Source organism: Trematomus bernacchii, unplaced genomic scaffold (assembly GCF_902827165.1).
Source record: "Trematomus bernacchii unplaced genomic scaffold, fTreBer1.1, whole genome shotgun sequence".
Taxonomy (NCBI): domain Eukaryota; kingdom Metazoa; phylum Chordata; class Actinopteri; order Perciformes; family Nototheniidae; genus Trematomus; species Trematomus bernacchii.
Window position 1 is genome coordinate 16,509,711 of NW_022987973.1, and position 23,509 is coordinate 16,533,219.

General features: G+C 37.2%; 1 protein-coding gene across 1 annotated transcript in view; it reads left to right on the top strand.

Moving 5' to 3' along the window:
• Positions 1-23,509, top strand: part of LOC117471902 (A disintegrin and metalloproteinase with thrombospondin motifs 7) — a 62,166-nt gene that overhangs the window by 9,911 nt on the left and 28,746 nt on the right. The window contains exons 3-11 of the mRNA XM_034117162.1: positions 1,632-1,815; positions 2,616-2,812; positions 5,774-5,857; positions 6,943-7,067; positions 8,324-8,473; positions 11,013-11,156; positions 16,816-16,960; positions 22,161-22,253; positions 23,292-23,437. Coding sequence (XP_033973053.1) covers positions 1,632-1,815; positions 2,616-2,812; positions 5,774-5,857; positions 6,943-7,067; positions 8,324-8,473; positions 11,013-11,156; positions 16,816-16,960; positions 22,161-22,253; positions 23,292-23,437 — 1,268 coding nt within the window. The remainder of the gene's footprint in view (positions 1-1,631; positions 1,816-2,615; positions 2,813-5,773; positions 5,858-6,942; positions 7,068-8,323; positions 8,474-11,012; positions 11,157-16,815; positions 16,961-22,160; positions 22,254-23,291; positions 23,438-23,509) is intronic.

Below are 23,509 nucleotides of genomic sequence, written 5' to 3' on the forward strand. Positions count from 1 at the left end.
ACTCAGCCCTGGACTGTATTTCAGCAACATATGTTCCCCCGTGTGGAGTGATTACTTTATAACAGCAGTGAATGTCTTGTTTGCATTTCCCCTGTGTATTTATCTGAGTCATCTTGAGTAAAAACCTAGACATAGCTTGTTATGTTGCATATTGTGAAATATGCAACATAAGAAATACCACTTTGCTTGAATTGAATGTAAGAGGAACATTAATTTGCTTTGATTTCATTTCATTTGACCTCAGTTGCACTGCGTCCAGACCCTGCTAATGATGTTCAGAGTCATGCTAAGAGACAGAAATGTCCACACAGCTGGGTTAGCTTTGTTACTGTATGTGTATGTGGCTCTACTTTCCCCATGTGGTGTCACACGTTAATCATAGCAGCAAGTCTGACCTTCAGTGTGACCCTTTGACAGCCGAGGAGAGTTAATGGGAACAGAAGGTTGACAGGTATTAAATATAGGGCGAGGATGGTCAACAGAAAAAGCTTTTGGGGGGGCTACTGGAATCTGGTTTTGGCACAGGTCCAGCATGGTTTAGGGTGCAGTAATTTATGTGACATGTGATCTTTCTCCTGTGTGGGTCGCGCCCTGGATGTCTACAGGAAGTTTAAGACATCAGGACTGTTTGAGTGGAAGCTCCCTAGGTCTTGTTTTTGTGTGCTGAAGAAAAAGTCAGTGTTGAGGGCTTTTTAATATTACAACAAAAAAAGACTGTATAAGAAACTGGAATTGGTATATTATATTGCTAACAGCTGCTCTTAGGATATCATATTTCAAAGAGTTCTTTTCAGAATCCCCATTGGGCTAAGGCAACTACAGAAATCAGAACCGCTTATCTTGGTAATGCGTGTTATATGCGGAGGTTTCAGATTAGCCTGTTCTGCAATAATTCTAAAGCTCTTCGCCTGTGTGTAAATCCACATAAAAAATATATATAAAATCTAACTTTATACTCACCAAGTGTACAGTATAGTTACCCCAGTAACAACACATTTCAAAGACATTTCTTTGGACAACAGCATATCCACATTGTCACATTATCAAAATGCAAAAATGTGCACATGTGAATATTGCACTGTACAAAATATTATAATGTCGGGGGTTAAATAGTTGTTGTACAGCTGCAAATGACATTTATTTTCATTATCAATTATATTGGAGGTTAATTCTTGGTGAATTGTTCATTACAAGTGTATAAAACATCAGAAAACAGTCATTATAATGTTTTATAGCACTGGGTGCTATCTTCAAGTGTCTTGTAAGTGTCCGATATTACCTTTTCTGCAATTTAAGCAGCACATTCCCACATTCAAGAACCTTGATCCTCAAAATGTTTTTGCATTTTGTTTAAATATAACTTTATAACAAGTAATTGAATATCGTAGAGCTTAATTTTCTTTGATCATATTTGTGTAATCCACCAATCTTTGCACCTCTTCAGTAAGGCAGTATTTTACCATTTGCCCACTAGTTGTGTGTCTATTGTTAAAAAAGGTCAAATTATAGTAAATGGTCAATCGGTAAATGGTTTTGCTTGAAAGGGCTGTTGAAATACTAATCTATTTTTTGGTGCATAGTTCATTTTAACCAGATGAAGTGAACTGACCTGCATCTTTTTTTTTCTTCAGACAGGATTGTTCAGGTTGTCTGATGAAGAGTTTTTTATTCAGCCTCTGGAGAAGTCGAGCGATGACACGTCAGCAACTCAGGCCCATGCCGTCTACAAACGCCATGCGACCCCCCCCTCCTGGAGTCCAGTGGTACAGCCCATCTCAGGGAAACAAGCTCTCAACGGTACCTGTGGAATCAAAGGTGAGTTCATTCTTCTATCACTGCACACGCTAAGCAATCTAATGCAAAGTAACACCATATTCAAACCTAACAATACCTCAAAGTTTGTTTCTTGAAACTGACATATACCATCCAGTGAGATGGCACATGAGAGTCCTTCAGTATAAGTAGCCTTCCTTATGCTCCACTGATTACAGACTCTATGTACTGAATGATGAGGGTAGGACTGATGAATGGTGTTCTTGGCACTGGCTAATAATCTGCAGAGGTCAGGAGAAGAAAAACATAAAACTTAAGTCATTTATAAATCGTCTACTTACAATTCTGAGTGGGTTCGAAAGATAATTGAGAATCCTGGAATGAGATCAGAAAAATGAGTAGATTATAAGAGATTTACCTTTGCCCCGTAAATGATTCAATGCAGATGTATGTGTATGTCACGTCATTTAATAACATAAAGCTACAGACAGTTATTAAAGAAAAATCTAAATTTGTATTTTCTTATTAGTTCTTAGGTTTTCAGGCTGAATCGCATATTATATTATATGATTAATTACATGAATTTGCTATTAAAAAGTGTGTTCTTTCAGGTTTTGTTCTTCCTTCAAGACGCAAACACCATTTGAGTAAAATGTATTCCAATGTTTATTATTTATTCAAGCATCTGATAATCTTATGCATCAGTTTAATAGATTATGAGATGAGTACAAATAAAAAAGGTAATGTGCAGGTTTTTGGTTCCAATAAAAACAGGTACTATACATACACATTTAAACTTATAGAATACATTTGTATTGTCTATTTCTGTCTACGAACTCCAGCATCACAGCAGAGTTTTGAAGACTTTGAAAGGCAGCGGGAGCAGTGGGAGCTCCGCCAGCAGAGGAGGAGGAGAATTCATCCGCGCTCAGTCAGCAAACAGAAGTGGGTGGAGACGCTGGTGGTGGCCGACCTTAAAATGGTGGAGCATCATGGGAGCAAAGCTGTGGAAAGCTATGTCCTGGCTGTCATGAACATTGTAGGTATATCTTAATTATAGTCTTTTTACTCATCTCAACCCAATTACTGCCCACGCTTCTGTCAATGCACACAGTCATTCTGGGAGAGTCATATGAGAAGAGTGACGACAGATGTGTCAGTCTTCTCATCCGACCAGGTGTCTAAGTATTTCTTTACATTTGCATGCCTGTGCTGAAGTTTAATACACAAAAGATTGCTTGCTATGGTTGCAATGCAACTTGAGAAAAAACATCAGCAAAGGAATAAGGCTCCTTCCTTTGTTTAAAAACATATATGATACAGTTTAACAACCATTGCAAGTAAATAAAACAAGAGACAACTAAAAACACATTCACCAGATTGATGACACATGCACAGCATTTAGCACTTATAAGCAAATATTATTATGAGACAAATGAATTGTAAAAGCTATTATTGCGGTATATTTATGAATTTATACAAAATACAAAATACATTATTAAAAGATCCTTCCAGATATTTTGAATGCAGAGCAACATGAGGTTTAAACATCCTCACAGAGTAATTCTGCAGTTTGAGACCAGATTGTGTTTCCATCTCTGTGCCAGGTAACACAACGGATGGATTAACTAACACTTTCATAATCAATGTTATTACCGCCTCATAGCATGGAGTTAAGCAAATTGACTCCTGGGCTGTTATCGATTAGCACAAACATTGTTTTCACATAGTAATTATTTGGAGTCCTCTACACTCCAGCTTTGAACATTAAAGCCCCAAACTATTCAATTTTATGAAAACAACCTTGCACAGGATCAAGGGGAAACAACCTCTTGCCCAAACAATCAGTAATAGCTTCTTCTTCTTCCGCGGCCGGCAGCTGCTCCATTGTCTCCTCACGGACGCAGTCTCCAAGCTATCAACTTCACAAGACGTGTATACATTTGTATTCTTTCTGTACTGTGTGCACCCAGCTGTATGATTTACATGATAGTCAATCTCAGCAGAAACATATTGAAAGCTCTTTCACAAAAATAGCTCCCAACTTCCTTTCACATGGTATTCTTATAGTTATTTATAGATGTTTCTTTGGGATATGTATCACAGTCATATACAAGCAAGGCACATACAGTATACTCCGTGTTGCATTGTTGGAGGAGCCTGGGATTTAAGTTTTTCATTGCCATATATACACTGCAGCTACTGTGCTCATGACAATAAAGCCTTGAATCTTAAGATCACATGGACATAAAAAAGATGCAGTAAAAGTCAAAAAACCATGACTTACCCTTTGAGACTGGGCGTAAATGTTGAGCATGCAGCTTGAGAGGAAACACGCTAAATCAACAACACATTGTGGCTTTAAATAGCTGCAGCTCTATTTTTATTGAAACGATTAACAATAGAAAAACATATATAAAGATAGACTGATAGCAAACTTATTGGGTACTGTTAAAATGTGTTGCAAAGTTCAATCAGCTGCAATATGTTTACTAAACATCTGTAATTGAACACTACTGTACAAGAGAAAAGTTGAAACAAAGTTTTGATGAACCAAAGCGTTGCATGTGTGTCAAAGCTATTCATTTTGAAGCGCCTCAGTACCAACAGAGAAGGTTTGAGGGGTAGACGTTTTGGATGGCAGCAAGAATCTCAATGCAAGATTCAAAGATTGATTTTCCTTTCATATACACAACTACGGTGTAGTTATGCAATGAATGAAACACTTAGGTCAGAGGTTTCCCAACAGTGCAATTACAAGAAATACATTTTTATAAAAATACAATGAAATAGTCCAACAAATAAAGATTAACATTTTGCAAGCTCAGGTGTTTAATAGTCTTATGGGGTATATGGGTGGAGGGCGGTGCAGCTGCCGTACCAGGCCGTGATGCAGCCGGTCAGGATGCTCTCCTCTAGAGTTGAGTTGTAGAAGTGTTGCTTCTACAACTCTACTCTAATCAGACTCAAGCAGCCATACATAATTGCAGTTATTCCATTGCAGACTAAAATGTCTCTCTTGCTCCTTGGCATCAATTGTTTGCAGTTTTACAACTCTAAATTGAACTCATCCATCTTTATAAGCACTTTCTTCAATGATTAGCCCAGCATCACATTAGCTTAAGCCAAACTGTGAAATACTTCTGCATTGAATAAGACATTTGTTGTGTTGAAATGACGGAAAGCTTGAGCTTCATGCATTTTAATGCCTAATGAACAAATGTCTAATGTGAACAAATGTGAAAATGAAAGCACATAAACGGCATGATTTATTGTGCGGATAGCCTGGTATAGTACAATTGGGATGTAAAAAAAAAAAAATATTATCATGAAGAGGGAGAAAGAGGGGATCATATGCTCAATAAGTGGATTCCGTGATTATAGTCCTTGACTTAAGATATTCGTAGCCTATTATCACTCTGATAATGATGGATTAAATTGCACGTTTTGACACCCATTATGTTATAATTGAGCACTAAAAAGCTTGAGTGAGATAATTTGAGATAAACTAATATAAAAATGTAAGGGTCGTACACTTAATTGCTTCAATCATAGATTTTTTGACTTTTGGTCTAAGCAATTGCACTTTAATTACGTATTAAGAGCATGTGTAAATAAATGCTGAATGAGCTTTTATCTTAAGAGGTTGAATTATTGTCAAAATGCTACTTTAGATGCACTGTGTTGAACCTTAACGTCTGTTTACTTCGCCCAATATCAGAGGGTCGAGTGTTTGTACAAGGGAGTTATATAATGAATGTGTCTTTTATTTGATATTACATTTTGAAATGTTCTGATAAACCCAAGATGTTCCACATATGACTTACAACAGCAACTTAGATGCATCTTATCTCAAATAATAGTTACATTATTGCTATAATAAGTACGTATCAGCAGCCTTTATACTGTATACTGTATATAGAATACTTTTGATATGCCCTATGCTGTGGGAGCGAAGAATGAGAACCGTGAAAAACATGTTTTTTTTTTTCTCCTTCAGGTGGCGGGTCTGTTCAGAGATCCCAGTATTGGAAACGCAATCAACATTGTGGTGGTTCGACTCATATTACTGGAGCAGGATGAGGTAAAACATTTTTTGTTTTTATGATGAAATGTAAGTCATTTTAGAATTTTAAAAAGGGAATAAGCTTTATTCATTAAAGGCATAGTTAGTGGGCTGTTACTTTAAATATAATAAAGCTTAAAATCATTATTTTTAAACTAATAGGTAACTTGTATGAATGACTTGCAACACGGCCACAAAGTCTAATCCTAAACTATGTATTAAAGTCAGAGTTCATCAGCACCTCTAATCTAATTTGTTTAAATTATGAAGAGAAAAAAACACACTTTACGATGTTAAAGGGGATTACGTGTCGATGCTCAGTAACCTGAATTGTTGTCTGCCAGGCAAACACCAGAGATGCCTACACCGCCCCATAAACTGTTACTTCATTACTTACAAACATTATAAAACATAGTGTGCTTTAGGAGGCAGATTGGATTAACTGGGCAGAGCCAGGCTTGCTATTCCCCCCTGTTTCTAGTCGTTATGCTAAGCTAAGCTAACCGGCTGCTGGCTCTAGATTCAAACTGTATTTATCGTGCAGACATGACAGTGGTATCCATCTTCACATCTTACTTGTGGCAAGACGGATATCCCCCAAAATGTAAAAAACGTTTCCTTCTAAAACTTTATTATTTGAATTGTAATTAAAAGCTAGAGCCTAAATGCAAAGCGGAGGAAAATACATCACAGCGCAGATACTTTCACAGTTACATTTTCGTGTTAATTATTTTCTAAATTAATTATTTCTTCTAGACTAATAAAAGGCAAAAGGGTTAAACTAATTTCTGCTTTCAAATTGTCAGCAGCTGTCAATGTTTCCTGTATTGTCCTTCACAGCAGCAGATCATGAGATTTAGATGTGAACTGAGCAAATAAGCTCAACAAAACCACTTTCTTTTTCATTTGTTGACATGTGTCTGAATGTCTGTTATTAGGGCCAACTAGGTTTCACTTAAAGGCTGCATATACTGTAATGGCAGAGATGGGGCAATTTTACTGCACCAAAAGCAATTATCTTATAGCATGTTCCATAAAACTGAGCCTATATTTTTCTGAACCTGTTGACTTTAATTTCCCCTCCCTTCATCTCCACATGACAGGATGACTTAAAGATTACACACCATGCTGACAACAGCTTGAACAGCTTCTGTAAGTGGCAGAAGAAACTAAACATGAAAGGAGAGGAACACCCGCTCCACCACGATGTAGCAGTTCTGCTAACAAGGTGAATAGAAACTCAACGCACCAAATGTCACTCTCAATCGCACATAATCCATGGTCTCCCAAGAGAGTCGAAACTGTAGCTGTTTTACATCTTCCCGGAGCACATATTGATTTTCTGATATAGACAGTTGACGAGAGAATAATGAAAGCTCCATGCCTTTTATCACAAACAATCATATATTGTTGTCTTTTTCATTTGACATCTAACAGTTGTCACGTCACCAGCGATGAAGTTAACAGATTGATACTCAAGTCCCAAATGCCTCAATAGAGCAACTGCGGTGAAATAAACAGAAAACAAACACTGCACTCTCATGCATTTAGTAAATAATTATCCAATGAAGGTCGATGTGGCTCAGGAAAACCTTTCAAACTGTTTTTGAGAGGAAAACATTTGCATTACAAAAAATATATACTTTTGTCTCTCAGAAAAACTGACAACGTTTTCTTCTGTTCTTTTTCCTTTAAATTGTAAAACCTTCGTTTAAAGTATGCTTTACAAATAAGTTAGCCTTGCAGTCTTTAGAATATTTTTACAGATAAAAGATCATTTCTGATTTCACCTGTTTTACCTCGTGATTCACTTCTTCCCCAAAGATAGATTTATTTATCACTCTATCCTATATTAAAATGTAGGTGTACCTTACAAGTTTCTTACAGAGGGTCCAAGTTATTGGTTATCCCATTTATATTTTTTATATTTAGCGTATCTATGAACTTCAAAGTAATGTCAAACGTATTAATAATAATAATTTAATATAACGATCTTTCTATAATAAAGTTCAAAGACAAGAAGCTAATTGTTAAAAAAGATGTACTGTAAGGAAATTCAGTGTTGGTTATTTTGTGTTAAGTATTTCAATTGTGTTTGTTTGTGTTTGCATTCAGGTTTTAAATATTAAAGAACTAATTTAATGAACATTTTTCTTTGACGTTTTTCAATATCTTTGAAAAATACAGTCAGTAGTTTTATGTATTATTTAACCAGATCTTATTACATTTGTATCACCCAAAAGATGGCTTGTTTACAGCTATAATTAATATAATTTTAACATTGATTCGATAATAACAGTAATAAACACAGTCTGCAGCAGATGGGATTGTTTGTCTTTTGTTTCCCACCAACACTCTCCAGTCGTTTATCACCTCCCAAATCAGTATCTGTTTTCCATCATTGTATAATTTAGATTTCCAATGCATCGTCCCTCGTTTTACCTTTTAAATAAAATGACATCTGACACACTCCGCTCTTCACAGGAAGGACATCTGTGCGTCCATCAACATGCCCTGTGAGACGCTGGGCCTGTCCCATGTGGCGGGGATGTGTCAGTCGCATCGCAGCTGCAGCATCAGCGAGGACACCGGCCTCCCTCTGGCCTTCACCGTCGCTCATGAGCTGGGACACAAGTACGGTTTCACCGCACACACACACATTTTATTTTATTTTATTTTATTATACCTTTATTTAACCAGGATAGGTCTCATTGAGATTAAAAATCTATTTTTCAAGAGAGTCCTGGCCCAAGAATGGTAACAGCACAGTTACAGACAATTTTAAAACACACAATCACAACACATTCATACAACAGTTAACCAAAGCTTTTACAACAACAGCGGCCTGCTTCAAGGTCATTTAAAGTCACTTTGAGTTTGTTACATGCAATAAACACACACATTTGAATGTTCTGCTTTATGTTCATTTAGTCGAGTAATCGGCAAGGGAAAACTAAGAAAGCAACCTCCTGTGAACACTTGATGATGATATGTTTCCATTTAACTCAAATGATTCCATCAATATACATTATTTACTGTTCACCCATAAGCTGTCCTACTGTATGTGGCACAGCAAATACAAAACTAAACTCCTAAAGATTCACCACTTAAAATGTCTACGTAGTTTTTGAAACAACACATTTATTTCAGGCAGATAGAAAAGCAGCCTGAATTAAGGTTGCTAAAATATTTCATCATCTGAAGAATAGTATGCTTATTATGCCGGAACGCTGTTGCTCATTGCTGCTATGTTATCACAATTATTCCAGCCTTTTAAGTACTACTTCTAAGAATTCATTCATTATTTTCCTTGAATTTCTCCGCAACAGACTTCATAATTAGAGGATAAACAAATAGAATGTTAACAAAAAAGGACAACAGCTTTTCATAAAGGAACAAAAACAATGCATCAAGCAAAAGCCAACCTTAACCTTAAAACTGGGGTTAAGTGCGGGGAACTTAAAAACCTCTCTTACAAATCATATTCTGAATCACCTATTAGAGTATTTAATTGTTTTCTATTATTGATTGATTCATTTTATTTGAAAGTACATGACCTTGCCCTTGTAAGCTACCGGTTCTGCATGGATTAAACTAATGAAAACTCATAATTATAATTCCATTAATGTGAGGAATAACGATAACTGTAAATGGCACATACAGAATTCAAACAGACAATCCATAGTCCAAAGAAATGAGACGTTTATCTTTCATCACATCTGCACACATTTTCTCATGTACTGCATCGATTCATTTACCATTTGTACATGCACTTTACAATCATAGGCCCATTCTTCTCAGACTGATTCAATTTGTTTTCAATCAATGAAAACAGTGTGTGGTTCATTGTGCTATTGTATATACATCTTGATTGTTATGGCCCAGCCGAGCCTGACGTACCTACCCTCACCATATGCGTGTGTATGATTGACAGCCAGTTCTCGGTATATGTTCACAGAGATTTCTTTCGAATGCTAGGCAGAAAAGAGGCTGCTGTGAATACCAAGCAGTCTGTCCTATGGGAGAAAATTGATTCACTGAACCTACAACAGTGGGCTGACAGACTGTAGGGGGGTTTGTTCAGCTACTGTGACCTTTCACTCAGGTTTGTCCAGGAATGTCCTGGTTATAAAATGGGTGTCCTTAGTCTGGAAATATAATTGTAAAAAACCCAGAAAAGTCATTAATGATACTGTCTCACTTCTTTTATTACGACTGCCACACATAAGCGTTAGCCAAGTGAACTGAGCCAAACTCAATGGTCCCATTTTTCTGTTTCAAATATGGACACCCAAAATGTCAGCATTCAAAGAAGAAATACATGTATACATAGTATGAATTACAGTACACAATCCGTGGCATAAAAAAGCAAAGGCTAATTAACTAGATGCTAAAAAGATGAATAGATTAACGATATGTTTTATTTAGTTGTTACACAGTTAAGTTACACAGGTGATAATAAATTCCTGCAATTGTCATTTTAGCTAATGGTTCCTAGCTAATGTTGATCATGATAATGTTACCGTATTCCACGAAAACATTTCAAATGCGGTGAAAACAAGCATAATGTTAACTTGTTATTGAATGAAATGTTCACACAAAACTTGAGAATGTATGTTTATTTTACGTTAACCTTCACTTCTTTGTTCATGTATAGTTTGCATTATGTGTTGTTCATGCTGAAATCCATTCATAAGCAGATGTTCTATGTCCATAAAGTGTTGTTCAAAATCATCAGCAGAACAGCAGAGCAGACACAGGCTCCAATTGTATCTGTTGAAACAGGGATTTTTTGATATATCTCTCACAAATGGCTTATTTTTGACCAGCATCTATAAGTCATTGGTAGAATCAGCTTCATTAATCTGTTGTTTTTCTCACTGCTTTGATATCTACCTTGAAAGAGAATGTGGACAATCTGTTTACATTTGTTTTCTTTTATCTTTGCTGTGACCAGATTGTTCAATCTGTTATGTCTCTGTCGCTCAGCACTGCTGCACCTACAGGACAATAGATAAGGGTTGTAATCTCAGCATGAGCAATACATGCAGTTCACAGAAAGACGTATATGTACAGTATTTGTTTGTTGTAGCCCTTTCCTTGAAGTACATGTAATGCGTTGTATCTACTGACTTTAATTACCCTCTCTGTTGGATTATTTTTTTTGTCACAGCTTTGGGATTCAGCATGATGGCAACGGTAATGACTGTGAACCCATTGGGAAACGACCTTTCGTCATGTCTCCACAGCTCCTGTACGGCACCTCCATGCCCAGGTGGTCCCGCTGCAGCCGCCAGTATATCACCCGCTTCCTAGAGTGAGTGTTACCCATGATGCATTAATATACTGCTGTCTGAAGTTTGACTTAGATCGTGTGTTTCTTTAAAAGTTTTCTTGAAAGTTTTGCCCAAAACTTTAATAAATGTATGTTAAAGTTGCAAAGGCCATCGTATACAGTAAATATATATGTGTGCTCTGTGTGGAAAGAAAGAGTTTCTGTGCTACTTGAAGTTCTATACATGTCTAGATGACCTTCATAGTCCTCTCTTAGGTTCAATTTGAAAGAAAAGTATGGCTTCTATAGAGTACTATACCTCAAGTGGAACTTTTCTTTTCTTTTTTTTTCTCAAATGCGAAATTCTTGAGCAGTGGCCTTCTGCTCTGCTGTATGAAGGGTTACATATAAGATAAACCTTTATAGATAACCGTAGAGAAATCCCGGTGTATAGGCCGCAACAGGAATACGTTTGAAACAAAGGATTACAGAGGTTCACACAAGGATAAATAAGAATCCAAAATAAATCATTTAAATAACAATAATATAATATAAATAACAGTATAAATAAAATATCAACAATAGCCTGAACATTATAGTACATAATATTCCCGTTATTAGGCTCTGAAGTTGGGTTGAATCATTGATGGTGGAGCGTAATGGCTACAGGTACAAAGGATTGCTCATTTTGTAGTCTGCGGCTGAGTGAGTCTTTGTATCTGCTCTGAATGTAATTTAGACTAATGTTAGTCTATAATCCTCCTTTTAGTCTGAGGAGAAGTCAAGCTTCAGCAACGTCAACTGGTGCATTTATTTTCCCACATTTGTCATCTAAGTGGGAGACGAGCAGTCGGTAGATTTATGCGTGGATTTTTAGATAATGGAAATCTTTAACCTTTTGGAGCAGTGTTTGAGTGCAACTTAAATATGTGTGGGGGGGGGGTTACAGTATGTTGGAAGGAACAGGAAGCTAGGGAGGTTGTGTTGAGAAAATAGCCCTAGCTCCGTTTAGTGTGTATGTTTTTTTCCACATGCTGTGTGACCAGAGGCTCAGTATTCTGCTGCAGAGTGGGCAGTAATACAGTCAGCTGCTGCTTTCAAAGACTTGCACTGTGGTTCTGTCTCCAACGAGACCTGTGTTGAATGTCTGAGATATTTCACCACAGTTGCCCCAGTTTCTCAACAGCTCCAAGCATCTGGAATTCATTCAGTGGGTGTTCTGCTACTTGACAGCATTGTAGCTCCTTGACTTCACTGTGGAGAAGAAAAGGGCTGCAGGGCGATATTTACACTTGTGAGAGGGTGTTTTTTAAAAGAAAAGAGATTAAACATTCTTCCCATCCAGCCCCCTCCCAGTTGACGTGTCCTTGTCTTTAAACCAGCTCATTTAGCCATCCTCTTCTAAACCACTTCATCTGAATTCATTGTTTTCTATCCTTTAAGAGTGGACTACTGATATTGGTCTTCTGATCTCGTAGCGCTAAACGGCAGCACTCCACTCATTTTCTCTGTTTCATCTCTTTCACTGACTGCAGGACAAGGCTTCTATTGTATCTTTGGCTCTGGTTGTCCCGCAGGCTTCCACTGCTCACGCTGCTTCAGAGGTCGGGTCCGTAGGTGTTATTTTATGTGGAATGTGGAGGGTCACACTCAGTGGCGTGGTTTAGATATTATCACATAGATGGGCTACTTATAAGAACACAAGACACCCTTGAATGTCCAGAGGATAATTCCCTGAAATTTGACACAAACACAGACACAAATAGCCTGAGGATATCTTACTGTACTGTAACATGGCATATTTCATCAAGGCTAATAATTATTATTAATACATTTCGTTTGAGATGAATGGATTCAGGACATAGTTAATTAATCATCATAAACATTTCCGGGAAATCTGTCTCTGACAAATACCGCAGTAAGACCTAATTTACCCTCTGAGCTGCGTTTTAGTCTGGAGGCACTCATGGAGAAGATTTTAATTGCTGCTGCTCAATTACCAGTGTGAAGTTATCCCAAATAAATGATGTTAAGTGCCAAACAATCAGCCTCCATATCTTTAAATCTGATATATATATATCTAGATATTTCTTAGGTTAACACAAACACAAGTGTATTGTTGGTCGAACTCTGTTCCTCATTTTACAAGGTGTATTATTCATGCAGTAATTTCTCCTTAAAGCTGCTAAAATCATTCTCAATATTAATAATGGCTGAAATGAATTTGTGTTGTGAAAGCATTTGCTTGCAGAAACAAACCCAGAAACAATTATCACCCGACTGCATTTCCCCATATTCTTTCTACAAATACTCACAGTTAGTGTTCAGCTGGTGAACTCAGAACTTAGCAGCTAAAGAGAGTGATATGTATGTTGTATACACTACTGTCAATTCTAGTACTGCTCTTTGTCTGCTGAATGTGTAGAAAGGCCATGTTGTTGTCATGAGATAATTCAAGGTAAATCTGCACCCTGTTAGCAGCCTTCAAATTGCAAGAAAACAATAACCGCAGAAGGTTCTTTTGGCATTGTGACTTCTTCCAGGTGGCCTCGTTAAACAGATTCACAGTAATCACAACATGGTGTTTTTGTGTAAAATGTCACATTTACACTTACAGTAATGTAAATCCAACATAACCTTTTTATCGCAACTGTAAATGCCTAATGATGGAACACCACCTGTGCAGGTTATTTATATTTTGTTAGCGGCGGCAGAGCCCCCCGTTTTAATTGCAGCCTCTGGTGGAAGGTGGTGATTCAGTACTGCGTAGAGCAGCTGGGTTATTCTAGAATAACAACATCCCTTAGAGGATTTTAAATGTATTGGTGCAAAGCAAAGTGACATCTTGGACAAAGGAATCTTCCCCTTGCATAATTGCCAGGGCAGCTTCATATTTGTTTTGCATGACGTGAAAGTAATTGTCATTCATATCACAAAGCTTACATTATTTGAATTACCACAGGATCATTACATTCCCACGAGATTGCTCATTATGGAAATGTGTGTGGTTGCGGGCTCATTTTGTGGTGACGTCCTCAACAAAACAAGTGTTTCATCCGTACATCAGATAACCAGAAAGCTTTGACATTGTGACACATTTGATATAAGTGCTTCAGATTGTTTTGTTTGTGTAAAATATTATAGTTGTTATGCTGTTGCTTTTTCTTATACACATAATAGATTGTATTTTGTGGTATGTATGTTAAATGACCTGATTATCCTTCGTCTTGTCATCTTTACCTGTATAGTGATTGCCAACAGAACCACTTGGAAGAAAAGTTATAAAATGTCAATTAATTTTGGTTATTTGTATGTAAAACATGCTCTCTTATAGATAATTACATTTCTAATGAGTTATTTTCATTGAGATAACCTGGCTGTATCCTTGAAATAATACTGTATGGAGTTAATATTATAATATATTTAAACAAAATAGTAATTATTGTGACTGACAGAACTTTGTTTCATTGCCTATGGAAATGGGAAGCTATAATGAGGCGGTTAACGCAGAACTTAGCCTTTCCCTGTATTCCCCTTTCAGGAAGTCATTAAAAGTGATGACATGAACCCTTTTCCTCCCAAAGCTAATGCCATAACCACTTCCATACAGTGTCAGTCCAACCATCCGTGTTGCCACTGACAGTAAAACTATTTTCAGTTGAACTATGCTGCAGCACTAATGGCTGCATCGCTATGGAGCCCCAGACATAAATTACCTGGCAGATTAGTCCGTAGCAAAAGAGGGATGGACACACACCAGACTGTGCTGTTCAACTATAGTGACTGTAAGAGTGGCACAAAGTGCACTGACTAAGTCTTATCATCATGTCATTTTATTAAAACAAAAACTGGTAAAACTGACATGAAGAGTATGCTACTGAATATCTGGACTTAATGATAATACTTGCTACATTACATTTCATTTAGCTGACGCTTTTATCCAAAGCGACTTACAATGACCAATTACAGGGACATTCTCCCTGGAGTAACTCAGGACTAAGTGCCTTACTCAAGAACACACTAGTGGTGGTGTTCCTGGTGGGATTTGAACTCACAACCTTCAGATCTTAAGCCCACCTCACTATCCATTAGACCACCACTATCGCTACATAGTGGTGGTAACTCTTAGCTACATACGTGATGATGGCTAAGAGTTGACATCTATGCAATTCATTAAAACGATTTATACATACGATTAAAAAAATGTGCTACACATTTGCAGGTTTCAATTATACTGTTACTTTTAATTAACACAATTGCTTCTGCTGAATATGTTAACAAACATTGAAACACTGTCACTGCCACAGTGTTTATTTATTCATGTCACCATGTTTGTGAGACCCTCCCTTAAATGCATATGCAATGAAGATCGAGGTGCAACTTGCCAACACTCTCACACATGAGACAAACTGCAACTTCAGTGTCTCAAAGGACTCAGAAATCTGGCCAGTCTCCTTTTGAAACTTAAGTATCTTGCATTTTATCCTGCATTTTGTATAACTAGGCTAAGAATTATTGGTTTTAAAATATAATAAATGATGTATGATAATAAAAGGAAATTGCCTAGCCCCTTCCGAATAGACACATACTTCCTGTTGACGAGATATACTAGGGTCATTGTTAAACTTTTAATTAATGTATCTGCATCCTGGACACAAATAGCCCCTCCCTTATCTTCAGGTTAAATCACAGTATCCTCATTAGCCAGTATACTCGAAGCATTCCTTTCATTTAATGTCAAATGATTTGAAACATGGAATGATTGTTGATTGATAATCATGATGTATTGTTTAAATATTCTGCAAAAAGTGTTGATTGATACATTAGTGGTGTTTGGGCAAAAGTTTTGGGCAATTGTTCATGCCGTCTTTTCCGTTGGGTGTCCAAGGACAGCTTCTTCTTTGAGAACCCCTAATACATAAACAAAATGTACTTTGAAAGCTTCATTGGTTATATTAACATCATGTTTACTTGCTAGCCATTTTCTAAATTTTGTTGCATATTAATACCGCCTGTAGATAAGTGGAATAGTGTGAAATCATTATCAGAAAACTATGCGTGCATTCCTTTATGCATCCATGTGCGAACAGATAGCAGACCCACTTCTAAAGACTCCAGAGTTTTCACTGCTTGTGATCAAAAACTCTCCTGAGTACCTAAGCTCATCACTTCTCTATATATATTTATGCCTCAAGAATTCAGTTAATTATCACCATTTTTTGTTTGTTAATATTCAGTGCTAGAGATGAGCTTAAGGATATTTAGCTCAAGGATTAATGCCCTTTGTATTAAATTGGCACTTAATTGTTCAGGTGTTGTTTGGCAGCTGCTATTCACACATTCTATTCTGTAGCCAAACACTAGGTCAACATTATCATTATTTCTTGGATTGTTGCAGAAGATTTTTGTTGCATTCATTCCTGCTTCATTTTATTCCTAGCGATTGCATCAGCTGGAAACTTTACTTATGTGTGATACAAGATATCTGCTTGTCTCTTGGCGCTCAGAATAACTAATGCAGTCTTTCTAAACGTTTTCATGGCGGAAAGTCAACCACAGAAAGAGTACAGACATTTGTAAAGATGTTTCAGATAGTACTATGTGTGTAACAAAGGGACGTCTGTAAACTGTGCTAACCAGACTCTGTTTTTCTGTTCTTTCCCCCAAAAATATCCCCCCCACTTCTGCCCCTTCCTCACAGTCGTGGCTGGAGCTGGTGCCTTGATGATGCCCCGGTGAAGGAACAGCTGTCTCTGAACTCGGTGCTTCCCGGGGTCCTGTACAGCGCGGCCCATCAGTGCCGGCTGCAGTATGGATCTGGATCCCTGCTCTGTGATGACATGGACGTAAGACTCTCTCACAACAAATGTATCAAAACAAATCCTCACAAAGCCATATACGGCCATGTTGGTCTTCTGACATCTCCTTCTTTGCTTTCCTCTACTATGCCTTTTTGTATTATACACTTTTGTCCTCATTTTTTCTTTCTATTATCACATGTCTTGCTGTTTTCTTCACCAACATATTTTTGAGATTGTGTCTGATCTTCTACTCTAAGCCCTCACAGCAATACTCACAGCCCCCATCCTGCTCTGATCCCATTATGTCTTCAGCACAGTGTTCAATTCTAACATCTTTTTAGGAGAACATCTTTTAAATGAAAATAAAACCCCAAAAAGCAACCTTGGTGCTCCCTATAATAAATAAGGTAGAGCAGCATATACAATATGTAAAGTAAATTATTATGTTTTAACATTTTGATCAGGTCAAGTCTTCTCTCTTTTCGATGTTGGTGGATAAAAGACTTCAGTTAAAAACATCTACCTGAAACAATAAAAGTGTGGCGCACAATATTAGATTTGAAAAACCTATTTGAAATAACATCCTAACAACATCATTGTTGATCTCATTAATTGACAAAATTGACTGAAGTGTTGTTTGTTGTAGTGTGAAGAAAAAAATCACAGTTATTTAGAGAGTTACTACAGTTATTAAGGTTTCCTCCATGCTCAATATACTACAGGATATTGAACAACAAGCCCAATGACCTCTGTTAACTGCAGAACAGGACACATCGCTGTGTGATGTTGTCCACACATGGCTTCTTCAATCTGCTGTCCACAACAGCATATATTCTGCGACTGTGTTGTGGAAGGACAACCGGAACGGTCTGAGCAAATCTAATGCACAGCTCCCACAACCCTCTGCACTTCACTGTGTACTCATCAGTAATATATAATGCTGTATATATAAAATGTCACTTGCACACACATGCTCGACAGACCGACAGTAAATTAGGTCTCCGAGGTTCGAGCCTCTACAATAAGGATCCTAGTGTTTGTACTAAATCCTTTATATACAGACTGGGACCAACAGATACTTAAATTAATATTTCACTCAATATTTCATCATGTTACATTATCATCATTTCTTCATACCACTCAATACACCGAATGTTGTACATTGAGCTTTGTATGTTGTGAATTTGATTGCCTTTATTGTTGTCTCTCAATATAGTTATTTTAATACTGAATATTTTCTTTTATGTTATCCACTTTTGAAGTGTTAGGGCTTCCTTTTTTTTCAGTTCTGCAATACAAGCTTTTAAAGCAGTAAAAACAGAAAGGACCCATCCAGTTCGGAAAGGTATTTTTCCAATATGATTTTATGTTATGTTTATGTTGTTCAAAATGCTATTTTACAATTTCAAGCTATTGAAATACTTTTTTATTTTTTATTTCCGAAGTCCTTTTTGTACAATAACTACCAGTTATTCTGTCTTTCCAATTTTATCATAAAAAGCGGTCTTTTGCCAATACTATGTGATACCATTGAACCTTGTCGTTCTGAGTGGCTACACTCGAAACCAGACATGAAAAGGGATTTTCTGAAAACATTGAATCCCCCCTACACACACACACACAACTCGGGAAAACAATGTTTTCAGGAGGGTTTTTTTGCGGAAGCTGTTAAACCATCTTACGAGCCGGTCTGATGGAGCATACTGGAGTTTTAAGGGCCCCATGTGTTTTCTAACAGCCAACTAGATGTCTTTTCTGTACTGTATCTGTAAGCACCTCAGCATGTTCAGACAGAACTGTCCTCCCCTTTTTTAGCACTGGAAACTCCCCTCGCTGCATTCATCAATCCTAGAATTATGACATGAGCTGGATTTAAACTCACTGCATAAGCAAAACGCTCATCTTACCGCATAGCTGGTCGTGATAACATGGCTCACACATGACAGTCTCAGTATTCAAGCTCACTGCTGAAGAATCTCAGAGACTTGGCATGTTTGAAGTATAGAAACAATGCACACAAATGTTTTTGATGCATATTGGCATACCGTATATTGACTCCTTTAGGGGAGTATTTCCTGTGTTGTGCATGTCTGAGTAAATCGATTGTAAATTTGATAAAATCCTCTGCTTGCAAACCTGTATGGTTTGTAAGTATGATGTGAATTATGGTTGGGGGCTGATCTAAATAATTTATATACAGTATCAGGCCAAAGCAACAGGAGCGGCAAAATATCAGACATACGGAAACCACACATGTATTTCCCCCCCAGCAATGTAATTACTTAAAGTAACAACTTGGATTCTCTTTTAACTTGTTACAACATGTGCGTCGTTTACGAGCGCCCCCCCCCCCAGGATGGAAAAACAACTGTGAGGAAAAACAATTCAAGCTAATCCAATCCACTCACGAATCCCACGTTACATAGTTTCTTGAGTTCAAATGTTGAGTTGGCGATGTTTATTCTTTATAGCATGGTTAGTTACCAACCTTGAAGTTTAATTGTACCCTGGAGTTTTCTTGTATATATGTGTATATATATGTATATATATATATATATATATATATATGTATATATATATATATATATATATATATATATATATATAGTTAACATGCAGTGTGTATCACCAAGATTAAGACTGTATCCTTGAGGCCTAACTGATGTGATGAACATTGCCTTTAAATAAATATTTGGACATTTTCGACTTCATCTTCAACCTTAACACGTTTGGCAGTCTGCAGATCTGTGGTTTAACTGCTCATAAAAATGGCTCCATAAACCATAGGTGAACACAATCTCAACAGGAAATCTTTAAGCCTTGAATTTCTAATCACAATATATTTAAAGTTTCATTCTCGTATTCATGTTTTTTGTAACACCATAGGATATGCCCGTTGAATAAATTCAGCATAATCATAAAGAGATATTATATAAAATTAACCATTTTCAAATAAATTGAAAGATATAGAACCTTTGACGGTTTCAGTTAAGGTAGCATGACACAGACTTTTAATAGAAAACAAAAATACAGAAATGAATCGGACATAATAAAGGCGGATTTACATTAACATGTTTTTTTATTTGAAGCCAATGTTATTCAATTGAAGCCATTACCATGGTGCTGAGTGTTTTGCTCTGTCTCTCTTAACTTGTTTCTAAAGTTATTCATTAATTTGACAAATTAATCATTATTAAATGAACGTCAATCTTGCCTTACTTCACAACAAGTTTCTTACTCTATTGAAGCTTGCCTTGTTTTCAGTTTGAGTCTGAAAAACAGTTTGTTATTGACTGCGTGCTCTTCTTTAGAATCATCCCATTATCAGACAGAGCACACACCAGGTTCCAGGAATAGAAAATGCTCTCCGTGATGATTATTATTTCAAAATGAATAGCTTGTTGCTCTGCTGCACACTGCTGCCCCCAACTCAGCTGTTTGTATTGCTGTGGCTTGATGACATTGATTTGATGTTATTTTATATATCAGTGTTTCTGAACTTTTTCCTTTTTTGTCCTTTTGCATACAATTCTATTGCACATATCCTAAGTTGTAAAAAATGTGTTTCCTTAGTTATTTTATTGAGAGTCTAAAACGTATTCTGAAAATACAACTACGGTTAAAAGGAAAATAGTAGAACAAAATAAGTAAATCTAAGAGTGTAAATGTAATATTACCTCCAATCACAGACACTAAAACATTTGTATATGTGGATACTGAGTGGAAATGACAGAAAAACATGTACCTGTCTATCCTGGCACTGTCCTTCTGTTGAGTGCTGCTTTAGTGCCAAGTTTTACAAAAAAGCTTTAAACATGAGATTACATTGACCAATTGAGTACAGCCTTCTGGATACATGCATGAATCAGTGCTACATCAGATTTTTTTTGTGTACTTGTAGGCTTTAAGGTATGCTTAAGTTGCTCAATACTCAGTTTGTTTGGGGATTTGGGATGGTTTCTCTATTGATTTATTTGTTTTGTGAGACACGGCTAAAGTCCTAAAAGTTCCCCTGACATTGGTGTCTATCTGTAAGTCCAGGCTGCTTCAGATCGAGGTTGTGAGCTCTGCAGAGCTGTATTCTTTTCAAAGCCCTCTGAATCCTGTGGAGTGGGAGGATCGGTCACTGTGACTTTTTCATTTCTATTGTAAATTGAACCCTACATTGAGAATCAATACTGCTGTTTCCAAGCCTGTATATTATAAGTTCCAGAAGTTGTAAACTAGAACTTGGAAAATACTTTATTTACAGAGCTCTGTTTATTATTGCATTCTGAAAGTTCAAAATGCTGAACTCTTTTACGTTTCAAAAATCCTCCTAATCTGCAGTACGACAATTTTGTCCAAATGCAAACACATTGATCACAAATGTCAAGCAACCGAAACAAGAATGGGCTCGGCGATTGCTGCCACCAGCGCAGGAACTCCTTTATTAACACATTCGACCTTCTGCTGTTATCAGTCTTCACACACAGATTTGACCACTGTGGGAAATAAACAGCCTCTTGTTATTCTTTTGATTATTTCCTACATTGAGTATTGAATTAAATGAGTATTATGACTTATATGTTAGTATTATAGTAAATCCTCACTTAATGATAGGATTCACAAAGCGCATGACTGCTAGCTTTGATGAAAGATAAGTGAAGGATGCACAAGATAAATACATGCAGTTCTATAATTTCACATAGCACATCATGCAGCAATGGTTTCCTGGAAGATGGAGATGTGGACAATCTGTGCTGCAGAGCTCCTGCCTGTAATCTGTGTCTGATGTGCTGTTTCTGAAGATGTGACACTTGTCTTATCACAAAAGGCAAGAACAAACAGTGGGATTCGCGAGTTAGGCGATGCTTCATCCATCAATATTATTGACGTATTTTTGTACTCTGTAGAACTCCTGACTTCAGGCAATTTAGTCAGACGAATACCATCAGTAAACCTGTGGGAAATAGTCTTTATTGACAGCCGAGAAGATTTGACAAACACACCCTGTAAAGTACAGATCCATAAAGTTCATTTATTACCTTAAAACGCCAGCAGCTACAATCACCTACTGGAGGGTACATAACTATTTTTGACAAGGATACTCAGTATGCTTGTCATTTAATTAAAGATGTACTTAATTATTCAATGTATATCCGAGTGGGAAACATGTATTGATATCTCTGCCTATTTATTGACAAAGTAAACAACAACGTCTACAATGATGTGGTAACAAGATGGTCTCTCTGTGCTCTTCTAGAATGTATGCAGCACTCTGTGGTGCACTGTGGGAACCACGTGCCACTCGAAGCTAGACGGGGCTGTGGATGGGACCAGTTGTGGCGTGGACAAGGTCAGTCCTCCATTATATGAGCATGAAGGGAGTGAGACATGGGGAGTGTGGTGGGAATGATGTGAGCGTTCAACCTCCTGATGGAAGGGCTTTAATCATGGGAGTCTTTTCTATTTGCCGCCTTGCCATGGAGATTGATAACTAAAAATGTTATTGCAAAAGACTGCATCTTTGTTATTTTTGAGCATATGACGATGCATAAAGATGCAGCAAGTTGTCAGAATGAAATGAATGCTGTAACTCCCCAACATAACATGACACGCATTGAGCAAATAAGGTTGCTGTTGTTTCCTGTAGAAAACTGTTCGGCAGAAGTTATACATTAAGTCAACTGTATCCTGACCTGACGTCTTGTGATTCATTTAATAAATGGCAGATTCAAAACACAAGTCACATTCATTAAATCATTGGCATCATCTTACAATTAATGTTTAATCTAAAAGGAATGGCTTAATGTCATGGGAGTCTTTCCTTTTTGCTGTATTTGCTTTTTCAAGATCCGGACCTGACGTTTTGTGATTAATTAAATTACATTACATTACATGTCATTTGTTAGACGCTTTTATTCAAAGCGACTTACATACATTCAGTACTGTGGACAATCCCCACAGGAGCATTTTGGGGTGAAGTGTCTTGCCCAGGGACACAACGACATGCTGACTGCAGTGGGACTCAAATTTGCTATCCCCCTGATTCGAAGTCCAGCACACGACCCAGTGAGCCACAGCCTCCCCCTCCTCCTAAATAAATTGCTGACTAAGAGCAAAAGTACTGTAATTAATTAGTACGTTGCAATGTAAAAGTAATGCAAATAAAATAAAGTAAGACAATAAAATCTAACAGATGAGACTCAAACAATGTCTTCCTAGCTATTGTGAAAAATAGAGATAATACATGTTTCAAAATGCTGAATATTCAAACATTAAATTCAATGTGTCTCAGTTATATTAGACAACACTACAACCAATGTCCTCTTAACCAGGAATAAGGGGGTTCACAGTGTGTGTTCCTGTAATAAATGATGTTGTTTTTTCATAGTGGTGTTTCAGTGGAGAGTGTGTGACAGTTGGACATGAGCCGGAGAGTGTTAGCGGTGGCTGGGCCTCGTGGAGCGAGTGGTCGGGCTGTTCGAGGACGTGTGGGGCTGGGGTCCAGAGCGCCCAGAGAGACTGTGATAACCCCATGTAAGTGACACTTTTCTGTCCTAAATACTTATATATTTGTTCTTGTTTAACTATTGATATGGCCAAGTTGTG